This window comes from Hemitrygon akajei, chromosome 12 (genome assembly GCF_048418815.1).
Source record: "Hemitrygon akajei chromosome 12, sHemAka1.3, whole genome shotgun sequence".
NCBI lineage: Eukaryota > Metazoa > Chordata > Chondrichthyes > Myliobatiformes > Dasyatidae > Hemitrygon > Hemitrygon akajei.
In genome coordinates this window covers 64,170,488-64,184,481 of record NC_133135.1, presented here as the reverse complement: position 1 = coordinate 64,184,481, position 13,994 = coordinate 64,170,488, and the positions used below count along the sequence as shown (strand labels likewise).

Here is a 13,994-nt window from a genome sequence, read left to right as displayed (position 1 = left end):
CCTGCTTAGAGCAAAATTTTATTAAATAGCTTCAATTGCATGTGCTTGTGATATGCTATTCATTTGGGCTGACTGATACTGAATTTAAAAAGCAGTGATTTTTAACACTACTTTGTGCAGAAAGGCAATGAAGGCAGTTGATTATCTGTGTTAATTTTGTTCATTTACAGTCCATCAAAAGAACACGGCAGCCTAACTAGATGAATTAATCCATCAATACCTGCTAGGAACTAATACACAGTTTTATAGTACTGGATGAATTAATCTGTCAATACCTGTTAGGAACTAATACAGAGTTTTATAGTACTGTAGTAAATTTGGTAGTGTTCTAATTTGTTTTGTATTTCATAATTTATTACTCATTTGAACAGTAAGTTTTAAAACTATTTCCATTAATCTTTGGCTAATTAGGGCAGCCACTTAATTGGGGCAAATGTAATGGTCTCGATGTGCCCCAATTAACTGGAATCCGCTGAATTTGTAAAAGAATAAGTAAGATTTCACTGCATTTGACAGAGATGTGCAGATTGGTGAGAGAAGGCTCCAGTGAATTCAAGCACTGATTCCCAGGAAAGTTCCTGACTTTGTTACCTTCACCTGCTTTGGGAAAAAGTCAGTTATTGAGAAATGTAGAAGCAAGAAACTTACATTATCTGACAAGCTAACATAACATTAATGTGTTTCAGTATAAATATCAAATTTATCAAAAAGAGGAAGCTGATTCCAAGTATGAAATATATTTTTCCCTTCTCTCTCAGATTGAATCTGCACAAGTCCTGGATACAGGACGCTACACATGTGAAGCCATAAACGTGGCTGGTAAAACAGAAAAGAACTACAACTTAAACATTTTGGGTAAGCTGCTTTCCTACTGCTCAAGTATGCTTAAGCACATCTGTAAAATTATTGTAAATAGCATTTTTGTACAACTTGTAAGTAGATTACTATTCAGCTCCATTTCCAGTATCACTGGGGAATATTTTTGGAGTATCAGGATTCCTCCACCACTGTCGACAAGAGTAGGTTTCTTTTGTCACCTTCACAATCCTGCAACCATTGAATTAAAAGGGTGACTGTGTTTATCCTACGAGTAATTACAAGCTGCAGAAAAATCCTTGCCATATCGTGGGAATCACATGGACTGAGAATGACAGCCTATTTCAGCAACAGGAAGTCCCACCAGGAAAGTGTGGAGACTGGGATAGACTTACTGCTTCGGAATGTGGCTGGTGGGAGGGGAGACTTGGCTCATGGCACCTCACTGTGTTGTCAAGCGTTGTCTTGATATCACAGGCTGTCACACTCAGCTCAACTGTGCAAGAAATTGGAATTATACAGGAAATGTTCAGCTTTATTGCAATGGAGAGTGTTGGGTTCGGCTAGAGCTCAGTGACTTTTCTTTTGTAAAACCAAAATTTTATTTTTGTTTTATTTAGAGCATGGGTTCACAGCCTTTTTTATGCCGTGAACCTGTACCCTTAAGCAAGGATCTGTGGACGCCAGGTTTGGAACCCCTAATTTGGAGATATTTTATTTAGGTATTCAACATGTAACAGGACCTTCAGCCCAACAAGCCCATGCTGCCTAATTACATCCATGTGACCACTTCTTGGAATGTGGGAGGAAACTGGAGCACCTGGAAGAAACCCAAGCAGTCACAGGGAGAACGTACAAACTCCTTGTAGACATCTTTGGAATTGAACCCTGGTTGCTGGCACTACAGTAGCATTGTGCTAACCATTACTGTACCACCTTGATGGAGGTAATAATCAGTCCAATGGTACATTTTAATTTATACTGTAGATCTCAAATGAAATGGTGAACAAGCTTTTAATCCAATTCCTAATGACTATGCTTCCACATTACTATGTGTGAAGCTGGCCAAAAATATTCACATTGCTGAGAGCTTGATATTATAATTCCAGTAGGCCACAAGGATGATTAGCGTGGGAAATTAAACATTCAGACGAGTGAACTATAGGCTTACTCTTCTGAGGTTAGATTTCAAGAACATTGTGGGGATAATGTAACAGGGAATTTTACTTTTACATCTGGCTGGACAATCTTTCACTCAGGAATTCTCGATCTGGATAATGGTGCCAAAAAGCAAAGGGGCTCCTGTTTTCTGGCATCTTTTAACTTATCTAATTTAATTTATCTACATTTTGGCCCAAGAATTAAAGCTCATTCAAAATGAACCATGAATTGATGCATCTCAGCAGCCCTATCCCGAATGCACTTTTATGTGTTCCCGTTGTCAGTTTACTTACTACTGTACCAAGTATCACATTTCTGCTTCACACAATGAACTGATATATGGTTGATATATTTGGGATGATGAAGTTAGTAATTAATTAAAATGCTACATTTGCAAGTCGTTAATGCTTCTACTAAATTTCATGTGAAATTCACAGGGGATTAAAAAGTAGTAAAAAAGATTGATACTTAGCAATACTTAACAATTTAGCAATATAGCTCTTATTCTTGGACAACACACAAAGTGATTATCCTTAAACATATGAGAAATGTTCAGACACTGTGGATCAAGAAATAATTGGCCACAAGCCTCCTGAAAATTAGAGTTCATCTCAGTTCAGACTAATAAAATCATAGAACATGTTCCACACACTTTTGACTGGGGCCAGTTGAAGCTACTTCCTTTAATAGGAATTGAACTTAATAATGAAATCTGAATTTATTTCTACATTAAACACTTCAATTAAATTCACTTTATAGGCATTTTATCCATGTATCAGACTAGAATGGTTCATGATTAGTTTTCCTCTTCGTACGCTTAACATCTTCACCCTATATGCAATTTAAATTAACAAGTAAAGTATCTACTTTTACATAACTGTTCCGTAAAATTAACCTAATTATATTTGATTGTTTAGTTCCACCCAATATTCAAGGGTCAAATGAATTATTCAAGATGACAGTCGTAGAAGGAAACTTAATCAGCTTAATTTGTGAATCCAGTGGTATTCCACCACCAAGTTTGATGTGGAAGAAGAATGGTGAGTGACTAAACATTGGTTGAAGTAATTGTGTACCATTAATATAATATATGGGTTTCAGATGCTGTTAGATCACACCCAAGTGATCACTAAAATCCAGCAACTGACCTGTAATTTACAGTAATAACATGTTGTCGCCACGCTATAAATTCCTATAAAGGTTATGGGATTTGATTGCAGATCTCATCCGTTGGCATTAGCACATCTACCCCTTTGCTGCTTCTGTCCAGGAGTTGGCCAGCTTCCTTGGTGCCATTGCTCCTGGTTGCCACTGGTATCACGTTGATGCTCTCTGGAAAAGACCCTTGCCAAGCATCGTTGTTTCTGAGCAAAGCTCACTACAGACAGTTTGTAAGAACATTGCCTCATTTTCCTCTGAATTGAAGAAAGATCTGATATTGCAGCTGCAAGTTATCGCCAGGTCACAACCAATGTCTGGAGGTATCAAGTTGTTGTACCATCCTATTGCAATCTGGTGCGACATAGCTCTGATCCTATTGTACATTATAATCCAGGATTGAATGGCTTGTCATATGAAGAGCGTTTGATGGCTCTGGGCCTGTATTCTCTGAAATTCAGAAGAATAGGGGTGACCTCTTCAAAAATATTGACTGGTGAAAGGCGTTGATAGACTGGATGTGGAGAGGATCTTTCCTATGGTGGGAGGGTCTAAGACCAGAGGACACAGCCTCTGAATAGAGGGACATTCTTTTAGAATGGAGATGAGGAGGAATTTCTTTAGCCAGAGAATAGTGAATCTGTGGAATTCTTTGCCAGAAGCAGCTGTGAAGGGCAAGTCTTTTGTATATTTAAGGCAGAGGTTGATACGTTCTTGGTTGGTCAGGGCATGAAGGGATATGGGGAGAAGGCAGGAGATTGGGGCTGAGAGGAAAATTGAATCAGCCATGATGAAATGGCAGAGCAGACTCGATGGGCCAGATGGCCTAATTCTGCTCCTGTATCTTATGGTCTTATGATCCAGAAATAGTCAACATTAATCCAATTCTAAGTCACCGTGTCTTAGGGAGGTTTGTGTTGCTTCCAGGTGCTCATTGCGGAAATGTAATCATCCATTTTTTTTTGAAGTTGTTACATCTATGAGACTGGCTTGAAAGTCCTTGTCCAGCAGAGGTGATCACACCTGATGTGCAAGCAGCACGTTCAGGGCTTCAGTTTTTAAAAATTGAGTTGTTAAGAAGATTTGGAAGTGTAAACAGATCTGTTTCTCATTTGTTACCAATGTAACTGCTACATTGGTATTCAGCTTTTATTGTGTTAGTGGAGCTTTACATGTACAGTTCACTGACCTTTGGATTATAGATAATGGAATGGCTTTTGGGAACCAAGAAGTGAAGTGAATCATTTGGTGCAAGTTACTCAACATCTGTCTTGCCATTGGAATCACAGTATCTATGTGCTCAGTGCAATTAAGTTTCTGGTCAGTGACCAATTCAAAATGTTGCTGGATGGAGACGAGATGATAATGCCATTGACTATCAAGAAAAGATGGTCAGAATCTATGTGTGAAGAAGATCTTTGCTGGGCACTTGTTTGTCAGATGTATTGCTTGCATTTATTTGATCAGATCAGAATGTCATTGAGGTCCTGTCTCTAGAATTTTCTCTGAAATACTGAATAGAATTGAACACTGTGCCAATCTTTACTGAACATCCCAATTTCTAATCTAATGCTGAGAGATCATTAGTGGAGTGGCTGAAGGTACGAGCCCAGAACACTGTTCAGAGGAACTCTTGCAAGAATGTCCTGGGGCTGGTATATTGATTCCTAAGGACCATCTCCTTTATTGCAAGGTATGACACCAGCCAAAGGAGCATTTCAACACTGGCTCTCCTTGTCTTCAACTTTATGAGAATTCCTAGAAGAATATTTAGTCAAATGCTGCCTTGTTGTTAAAAACGGTCAACTTCACGTTGGCCCTTTCATCAATTTCTGGACAAAAGCTTTGACGAGTTCTGAAACCAAGCAGTCTTGGCAAAATCCAAGCTAGGTAACTGGTAACTTTATGCTTCTTGGCAGCATTGTCAATTACATTTTCCACTGCTTTTTAGACTCTGCTGATGAATGAGCCTAGACTGATGAAGTGTTAATTAGCCTGATTTTACTTGTCCTATATTTTTGTACTGTCACAGCTGTCTCTTCCCAATGCCATTACATTGCTTGTTTGATGAGCTTCTATGACCCATGCGGATAGTACTTTTTTTTTTTCTTTAGTCCTCCTCTGCCAAGCCCGCTCTTTATTGGCTGAAAATTGCATTTCCTGCTCTGTGCAGTATTAGCTTTTTACAATTTTCACACCAGATCATAATCTCTGTTATGACTTTCCCCACTTGTTCCAGCCACAATACACTTTCTTTTTTAAAAGTGTGGAATAGGTTTAATAATAAATGAGTGAAGTTCACCACAGTAAAATTTGGGCCACTTGCTGAGTAGTAAGTCATTCAACAGTGCAGTGTGCACACTGTCTGTCACAGCATGAAGATAGTTTCCAATGCAGGCTTCAGGATTTAACCAACATCAGGTGGATGTTGGTTAATCATATAATACAGATTCTGTGGTGTTTTAAAGGGATTTAACCAATTTAGCCCCTCAAATATTTGGAAGTAGTTTAATGTCCTCTTTGAGACTAGGTCAACATACAAATTTGCTGACATGTTAGGTTTCAGTTTCAACTTTAATGAGCTTCTTTCGAATTTAATAAACATTTGTTCATACCCAGCACTGAAATCTTGTTCCTATTACAGAACTTTGCAGTTGTTAGTAATGACAAATTGTCCAATTTGCCAGTTTAGATATTTTCCATTTCACCTCATTGGAATGTCAGGTGTGCAGTGAAGAAGTTTCCACTATCGTATAAAATTTAAAATTCAAAAACCATTGTTTAGGTTGGAAATGTGAAACAAAAATAAATGCTGGAAAAACCTGGCATGTCAGGCAGAATCTGTGGAAAGGGAAACAGTTATTATTTCAGGTTGAAGATCCTTTATCGATGAGTTGGTGAAGGGTCCAAGATGTGAAAAGTGGACTCTTTCTGTTTCTACAGATGTTGCCTGCCCTGTTTAGTTTTCCAGCATTTTTGTTTAAACTAATATTATTTTCCAGTTTGTTCTTTCATCACTTGTTTCCAGTTTGACAATCCTCTCTGTGCATTAATCAGTATTAAGGGGTGATTTATAGCTTCAAGAAGACATATTTCAAAGGACAAAGGTTTACAAAGATGTACATGAATTCTGTAGTTCTAATATTCTCTTTAATATCACTAATAGAACTTGATGACATTGTGTGAAACTAAATAATGAAGGTACTAAGGTATTACCACAGTGTTTTTCACTGAACCTAATTTGTTAATTGTTCTTACTTGTAGGCTCTCCATTGCTGAATGATCTGAATGGTCAAGTCCGCATTGTCTCAGGTGGGCGACAGTTACAGATCTCCAATGCTAAACGATCAGACAGTGCGTCCTACACCTGTGTGGCATCCAATATTGCTGGAGCTGCAATGAAAGAATACGAGCTGGAAGTCTATGGTATGCAATTGATCGTGACCTTAATGGAATTTTAATATATTCACTTTCTTCCAGTTGTTAATGATCTACCAATTGATATACAGGGCTATTACTGCCATTATCCTTAATGTTTGCCAAAAGTGAATCAAACTGGAAAGGTAAAGGAATAATAATCTTTCATATTGATTGAAAGCACACATCCACTTACACTTACTTATTAGAAAATGAGGAGACACTTGACAAACAAACGGACCAATGAAGTGAAATTCTTTGCTTCCTATTGATATTTATTCTATCTTCTCTTGACGTGTGTAACAAAAGTATAGTGTTCGATGAATAGATAGAAAATGAATTCATGTGATTCAAACTAGAGCTCTGTCTTATCCACGTTGCGGAAACATCTGTATTGAGCATTCAGAATCATTTGGCAGTGAACAAGTTTAAAGATTCCATTAGTTTGGTTTACTACCTCAGACACAATTGATCCTTTGTTATACGCTAAGCATGCCTTTCATCAGCTGAACACAAAATGATTTTATAGTTTTTGGTCCATGCTTAATTCCAAGTAGGATAAATTATTGTATGTTGATTCTAATAAATGTTTGTTTTTCTCAATCTTTATTCCCTTTCTGAAGAACATTTAAAACAAATTTACATTGGTGCACTGCAGTTCAAGTCAAGTCAAGTCACTTTTATTGTCATTTTGCCCACAACTGCTATGTACAGTACATAGTAAAAATAAGACAATGTTTTTCAGGACCATGGTGTTACATGACACAGTACAAAAACTAGACTGAACTACGTAAAAAAAAAAAACATAGAGAAAAAAAAATCAACTGAACTAGACTATAGACCTACCCAGGACTGCATAAAGTGCACAAAACAGTGCAGGCAATACAATAAATAATAAACAGGACAATAGGGCAGTAAGTAGGTCCTTTACAGTCAGAAACAGGTGAATTGATCATAGGGAACAAAGACATAGCAGACCAATTGAATAACTACTTTGGTTCTGTCTTCACTAAGGAGGACATAAATAATCTTCCGGAAATAGTAAGGGACCGAGGGTCTAGTGAGATGGAGGAACTGAGGGAAATACATGTTAGTAGGGAAGTGGTGTTAGGTAAATTGAAGGGATTAAAGGCAGATAAATCCCCAGGGCCAGATGGTCTGCATCCCAGAGTGCTTAAGGAAGAAGCCCAAGAAATAGTGGATGCATTAGTGTTAATTTTTCAGAACTCCTTAGATTCTGGATTAGTTCCTGAGGATTGGAGGGTGGCTAATGTAACCCCACTTTTTAAAAAAGGAGGGAGAGAGAAACCGGGGAATTATAGACAGGTTAGTCTGACATCGGTGGTGGGGAAAATGCTAGAGTTGGTTATCAAAGATGTGATAACAGCACATTTGGAAAGAGGTGAAATCATCGGACAAAGTCAGCATGGATTTGTGAAAGGAAAATCATGTCTGACAAATCTTATAGAATTTTTTGAAGATGTAACTAGTAGAGTGGATAGAGGAGAACCAGGGGATGTGGTATATTTAGATTTTCAAAAGGCTTTTGACAAGGTCCCACACAGGAGATTAGTGTGCAAACTTAAAGCACACAGTACTGGGGGTATGGTATTGATGTGGATAGAGAATTGGTTGGCAGACAGGAGGCAAAGAGTGGGAGTGAACGGGACCTTTTCAGAATGGCAGGCAGTGACTAGTGGGGTACCGCAAGGCTCAGTGCTGGGACCCCAGTTGTTTACAATATATATTAATGAATTAGATGAGGGAATTAAATGCAGCATCTCCAAATTTACGGATGACACGAAGCTGGGCGGCGGTGTTAGCTGTGAGGAGGATGCTAAGAGGATGCAGGGTGACTTGGATAGGTTAGGTGAGTGGACAAATTCATGGCAGATGCAATTTAATGTGGATAAATGTGAGGTTATCCACTTTGGTTGCAAGAACAGGAAAACAGATTATTATCTGAACGGTGGCCGATTAGGAGAAGGGGAGATGCAGCGAGACCTGGGTGTCATTGTACACCAGTCATTGAAGGTGGGCATGCAGGTACAGCAGGCGGTGAAAAAGGCAAATGGTATGTTGGCATTCATAGCAAAAGGATTTGAGTACAGGAACAGGGAGTTTCTACCGCAGTTGTACAAGGCCTTGGTGAGACCGCACCTAGAATATTGTGTGCAGTTTTGGTCCCCTAATCTGAGGAAAGACATTCTTGCCATAGAGGGAGTACAGAGAAGGTTCACCAGATTGATTCCTGGGATGGCAGGACTTTCATATGAAGAAAGACTGGATCGACTAGGCTTATACTCACTGGAATTTAGAAGATTGAGGGGGGATCTTATTGAAACGTATAAAATTCTAAAGGGATTGGACAGGCTAGATGCAGGAAGATTGTTTCCGATGTTGGGGAAGTCCAGAATGAGGGGTCACAGTTTAAGGATAAAGGGGAAGCCTTTTAGGATCGAGATGAGTAAAAACTTCTTCACACAGAGAGTGGTGAATCTGTGGAATTCTCTGCCACAGGAAACAGTTGAGACCGGTTCATTGGCTATATTTAAGAGGAAGTTAGATATGGCCCTTGTGGCTAAAGGGATCAGGGGGTATGGAGAGAAAGCAGGTACAGGGTTCTGAGTTGGATGATCAGACATGACCATACTGAATGGCGGTGCAGGCTCGAAGGGCCAAATGGCCTACTCCTGCACCTATTTTCTATTTTTTTCTATGTTTCTAAGGTGTCAGTCCAGGCTCTGGGTATTGAGGATTCTGGTAGCTTGGGGGAAGAAACTGTTGCACAGTCTGGTCGTAAGAGCCCGAATGCTTTGGTGCCTTTTCTCAGACAGCAGGAGGGGGAAGAGTTTGTCTGAGGGTTGTGTGGGGTCCTTCATGATGCTGTTCGCTTTGTGGATGCAGCGTGTAGTGTAAATGTCCGTAATGGCGGGAAGAGAGACCCCGATGATCTTCTCAGCTGACCTCACTATCTGCTGCAGGGTGTTGCGATCTGAGATGGTGCAATTTCCGAACCAGGCAGTGATGCAGCTGCTCAGGATGCTCTCAATACAACCCCGTAGAATGTGATGAGGATGGGGGGAGGGAGATGGACTTTCCTCACCCTTCGCCGAAAGTAGAGACGCTGCTGGGCTTTCTTTGCTATGGAGCTGGTGGTGAGGGACCAGGTGAGATTCCCCGCCAGGGGAACACCAAGAAATTTGGTGCTCTTAACGATCTCTACCGAGGAGCCGTCGATGTTCAGCGGGGAGTGGTCGCTCCGTGCCCTCCTGAAGTCAACAACCATCCCTTTTGTTTTGTTCACATTCAGAGACAGTTTGTTGGCTCTGCACCAGTCCAACATCAGATAAAATTAATTTTCATGTATAATTAGATGTCAGTTTCTGAAAGGTTCCATAATGGCCAAATGGCTAAAAAGCCTAGCCAGTAAGTAAGGAGTTAAAACTGACCTTCCTATGCCTGGGCTAGCTAGTGGATAACATAGTTACATTTCCTTACAATGATTTGTTTTTTAATGTGTGCTATGAAGAATGATTTGAAGAATGACAACAGAATTTTCAAAATTTATTGCAGGCAAGGGAATTGTAAGATCCATCCATCCAGCCCAATCTCACTTGCCATTCTCTTGGTACATGGCCCTGTAGGTTGTTCATCTAACTGAGCCTCCACTGCCTTCTTGGGTAGAGAATTCCAAAGATTCACAAGCAGTTGGGTGAAGTCACAATATTTTGAGATTTTGACCCCTGGTTCTAGATGCTCCAATCTGAGAAATAACAATCTCCACAAATACCCTGTCAAGGCCCATAAGAACTTTGCACATTTCAATATGATTTACTCCCATTTTATGTGCTCCATCTAGTTTAGTTACATCCTTCCACCTTATATCCTTGTCCCTACCCATTCACTTAACCTATCTCCCCAAAGCCTCTCTGTACATTGCTACCTCAGATTTGTATTATTAGCCAGCCCAGATACATCACTCGTATCTTCATCCAACTCATTTATATAGGTTGTGAATAGCTGGATTCCCCATTGCACAGCCCATTTACTTAATTATTCTCTGCACTCCATCCACTAATTATTTTTAATTCTTTACCATGATGTTACTCCAATAACTTGTGCTCTAATTTTGTGTAATGATGTATTGAATGTATTTTGAATATTCACAAATTTTATTTAATATTTCTTGGCTTGATAACCATTCATGCACTGAAAATTACAGCAAATAAAGTTTGCTACCTTCCCAGTGAAACATAGGATAATTATCCTTTTGGAATGATCTCTTCTAATTGTCATTAAGTGGCTGTGTCTTATCATTTTCTTCCATTTTCAATCTCAAATTGCAAAAAAAATTCTAATGGTTGTCATTCATATGAGGGTAATTTAAACATTCTGTATGAATCAACAAAATAACCACAAATGATGGATTGATGAGTGAACATCTCATTTTGATTGACAATTGTTCTTTCTATTTCTTTTTATTGATATTTTTAAAACTTTGCCCTAAGCCCTAGCTGTAAGTACAGCTGGATAGTATCTTGTAACTGGAAATGACATTGGTGAGCTGGTCGCACACACTGGTTGAACAGTGTCGAGAATAATATGTTTTAGTGTTTTACCCATGCTGTTTGTCTTTATTAAAAACAAACATAACACTGACCATTTATGACTGATTCATATTACAAAAAATATATAACAATTTACTCAAAATGAGTTGTACATTTTCAAGTTAAGCAGTATATCGACAGAAAGTATTTTTGTTTTAGTAATTATCTTTACTGAACTATAAAAGATAAAGAAACTGACATGCTGAAAGCAAAATAAACAACTCTATGAAATAAAAATGGAGGAAATTGAATGTTTTTTTTTCTCTTTTCTACCTCTGTTGCAGTACTGTACTTTATATTCTGTAGGGTTTCCAATTGCTTCTGTTTTGAAAGGTAACATCTCTCAAACAACAAATTAAACCATTAAAGAAAGAAAGCTGAAGACAGCTAAGTAAATGTAACAATAATCATGTTTTCCCTTTGGAGCTTAATTTGTTTTCATTTGACAGCCCGACCAACCATTGACAACAGCAGGAGTCATCCAACAGAAGTGGTTGTTATCCGAGGGAATGATGTTACCTTAGAATGCAAGGCCCAAGGGATTCCCCGACCTGCCCTGACATGGCTGAAAGATAACCGCCCCCTTGTGAATGACAGAGGAGTGACCATTTTGAATGGTGGACAGCTACTGCAGATTAAGGATGCACATGTTTACCATACTGGGCGGTACACATGTGTGGCTGTGAATGTCGCAGGACAAGTGGAGAAGAAATATGACCTCAACATACATGGCAAGTAATATAATTCATATTTTGGCTAAACTGGAATGGACAAATTATTTCCCAATTCTTGGTTACTGGTTTCCACTAGCAAGGAAAGAAGTAAGATTCTGCCCTAGTGTTACATTTCTCAGGCTTCCTTGCTGTGTAGCCAGTGATTTTTGTCAGTACAAACTCTTTCATCTGTACTCTTTTCCTCATATTGTAGTTTGATATTTAAAGTATGATGGTTAGTCCTCTAGGTCAGCTGGTTAGTATTTGGCTTTATGAATATGTCAATTACATATTATTCGCTATCTGTTTGTCTGCAATTTTCTCTAGAATTGAAAGCAAAAACTGATTTGAATCTCCCCAACTTCATCAATACTTGCAGATTAAACTCAGTGGTTGACAAGCATTATTGGCTGTTGAGAAGCAGCACCAATTAAGAGAAGGTTAAAGGAATTTAGTCAGACTGCAAAATGAAATCTAACAAGGGATAACCCTGGAACCAATGTGTGTGCGCTTCTGCCAAAGGTTTAGATTAAATGTCCAAGCAATTACTTTATAATTCAAATAATCTAATTGACTGTAATGAAAAGAATCATTTGCTGTTCAGTTCATCACTGGCTTCTGTTTTCAACAACATATGTAAAAGCTTGGCAGATTCAAAGCTCCCCCCAAATGGAATGCCATCACCATTTTTTAAAATAAAAATCCAATCTTGCAGCCATGCTGAACAGTGATAGGGAAACTGAGTGGAGTCCAAGCTGAAGGATGAGATTGAAGGGACTCATCTCAACCACATGGAGATGAGTTTTACAGCAACATAGAGGTAGTAACGAAGGACAAAGAAAGGCCGGATGAACTTAATGAACACTTGGTGTCAGTCTTCACTGTGGAAGACAACAACACAATGCCAGAAATTTGAGGGTCAGGGGCCAGAACTGAGTGTAGTTGCTATTCCTAAGGAGAAGGTGCTTGGGAAGCTGGAAGGTCTGAAGGTAGATAAGTCACCTGGAACAGATGGACTACACTCCAGCGTTCTGAAAGAGGTAGCTGAAGAGATTAAGGAGACATTAGTAGTGATCTTTTAAGAATTAATAGATTCTGGTGTGGTTCCAGAGGACTGGAAAATTGCTAATGTCACTTTATTCTTTAAGAAAGAATGTAGGCAAAATAAAAGAAATTATAGGCCAGTTAGCCTGATTTCAATACTCAGGAAGATGTTGGAGTCAATTATTAAGGATGAGGTTTCAGGGTACTTGGAGGTGCATGATAAAATAGGCTGAAGTTAGAATGGCTTCCTTAAGAGGAAATCTTGCCTCACAAATCTGATGACTTTCTTTAAGGAAATAACAGGCAGGATAGACAGTGTATGTTGTTTGCTTGGATTTTCAGAACGCCTTTAACAAGGTTCAGCACATGAGAATGTTTAACAAGATAAGAGCCCAAGGCATTACAGGAAAGATTCTAACATAGATAGAAGATTGGCTGCCTGGTAGGAGGAAAAGAGTGGGAATAACAAGGGCCTTCTCTGATTGCCTGCTGGTGACTAGTGGTGTTCCGCAGGCATCAGTGTTAGGAACTCTTCTTTTCACGTTATATGTCAATGATGTGGATGATGGAATTGATGGATTTGTGACCAAGTTTGTAGATATTACAAAGATGGGAGGAGGGGTGTAGTATTGAGATAGCAATGAGTCTGCAGAAGGATGGAAAAAGATTAGGAAAAGGGTAAAGTGTGCTGTCATGCACTTTGGTAGAAAGAATAAAGGCATTAGCTTATTTTATAAAAGGAGAGAAGCAAAGGGACCAGGGGTCCTCATGCAGGATTCCTTAAAAATGGACTTGCAGAATGAGTCTGTGGAAAGTAAGTTAAATGCAATGTTAGCATTCATTTTTAAATAACTAGATAATAAGCAAGCATGAAACGGCAAGGCATTATAAGACATTGGTCAGACTGCAGTTGGAGTAATGCGAGTATTTTCGGGCCTCTTATCTAAGAAAAGGCACCATGGCATTGGAGAGAGTCCAAAAAGATTCAGGAGAATGATTCCAGGAATGAAAGGGTTAACATAAGAGGAACTTTTGATAGCTTGTGGCCTGTACTCGCCAGAGTTCAGAAGAATTA

The 13,994-nt window shown here is 39.0% G+C and overlaps 1 protein-coding gene across 1 annotated transcript in view; it reads left to right on the top strand.

The window, feature by feature from the left end:
- Positions 1–13,994, top strand: part of hmcn1 (hemicentin 1) — a 489,515-nt gene that overhangs the window by 321,168 nt on the left and 154,353 nt on the right. Inside the window, exons 42-45 of the mRNA XM_073063293.1 lie at positions 759–855; positions 2,895–3,017; positions 6,400–6,561; positions 11,612–11,893. Of these exons, the coding sequence (XP_072919394.1) occupies positions 759–855; positions 2,895–3,017; positions 6,400–6,561; positions 11,612–11,893 (664 nt within the window). The remainder of the gene's footprint in view (positions 1–758; positions 856–2,894; positions 3,018–6,399; positions 6,562–11,611; positions 11,894–13,994) is intronic.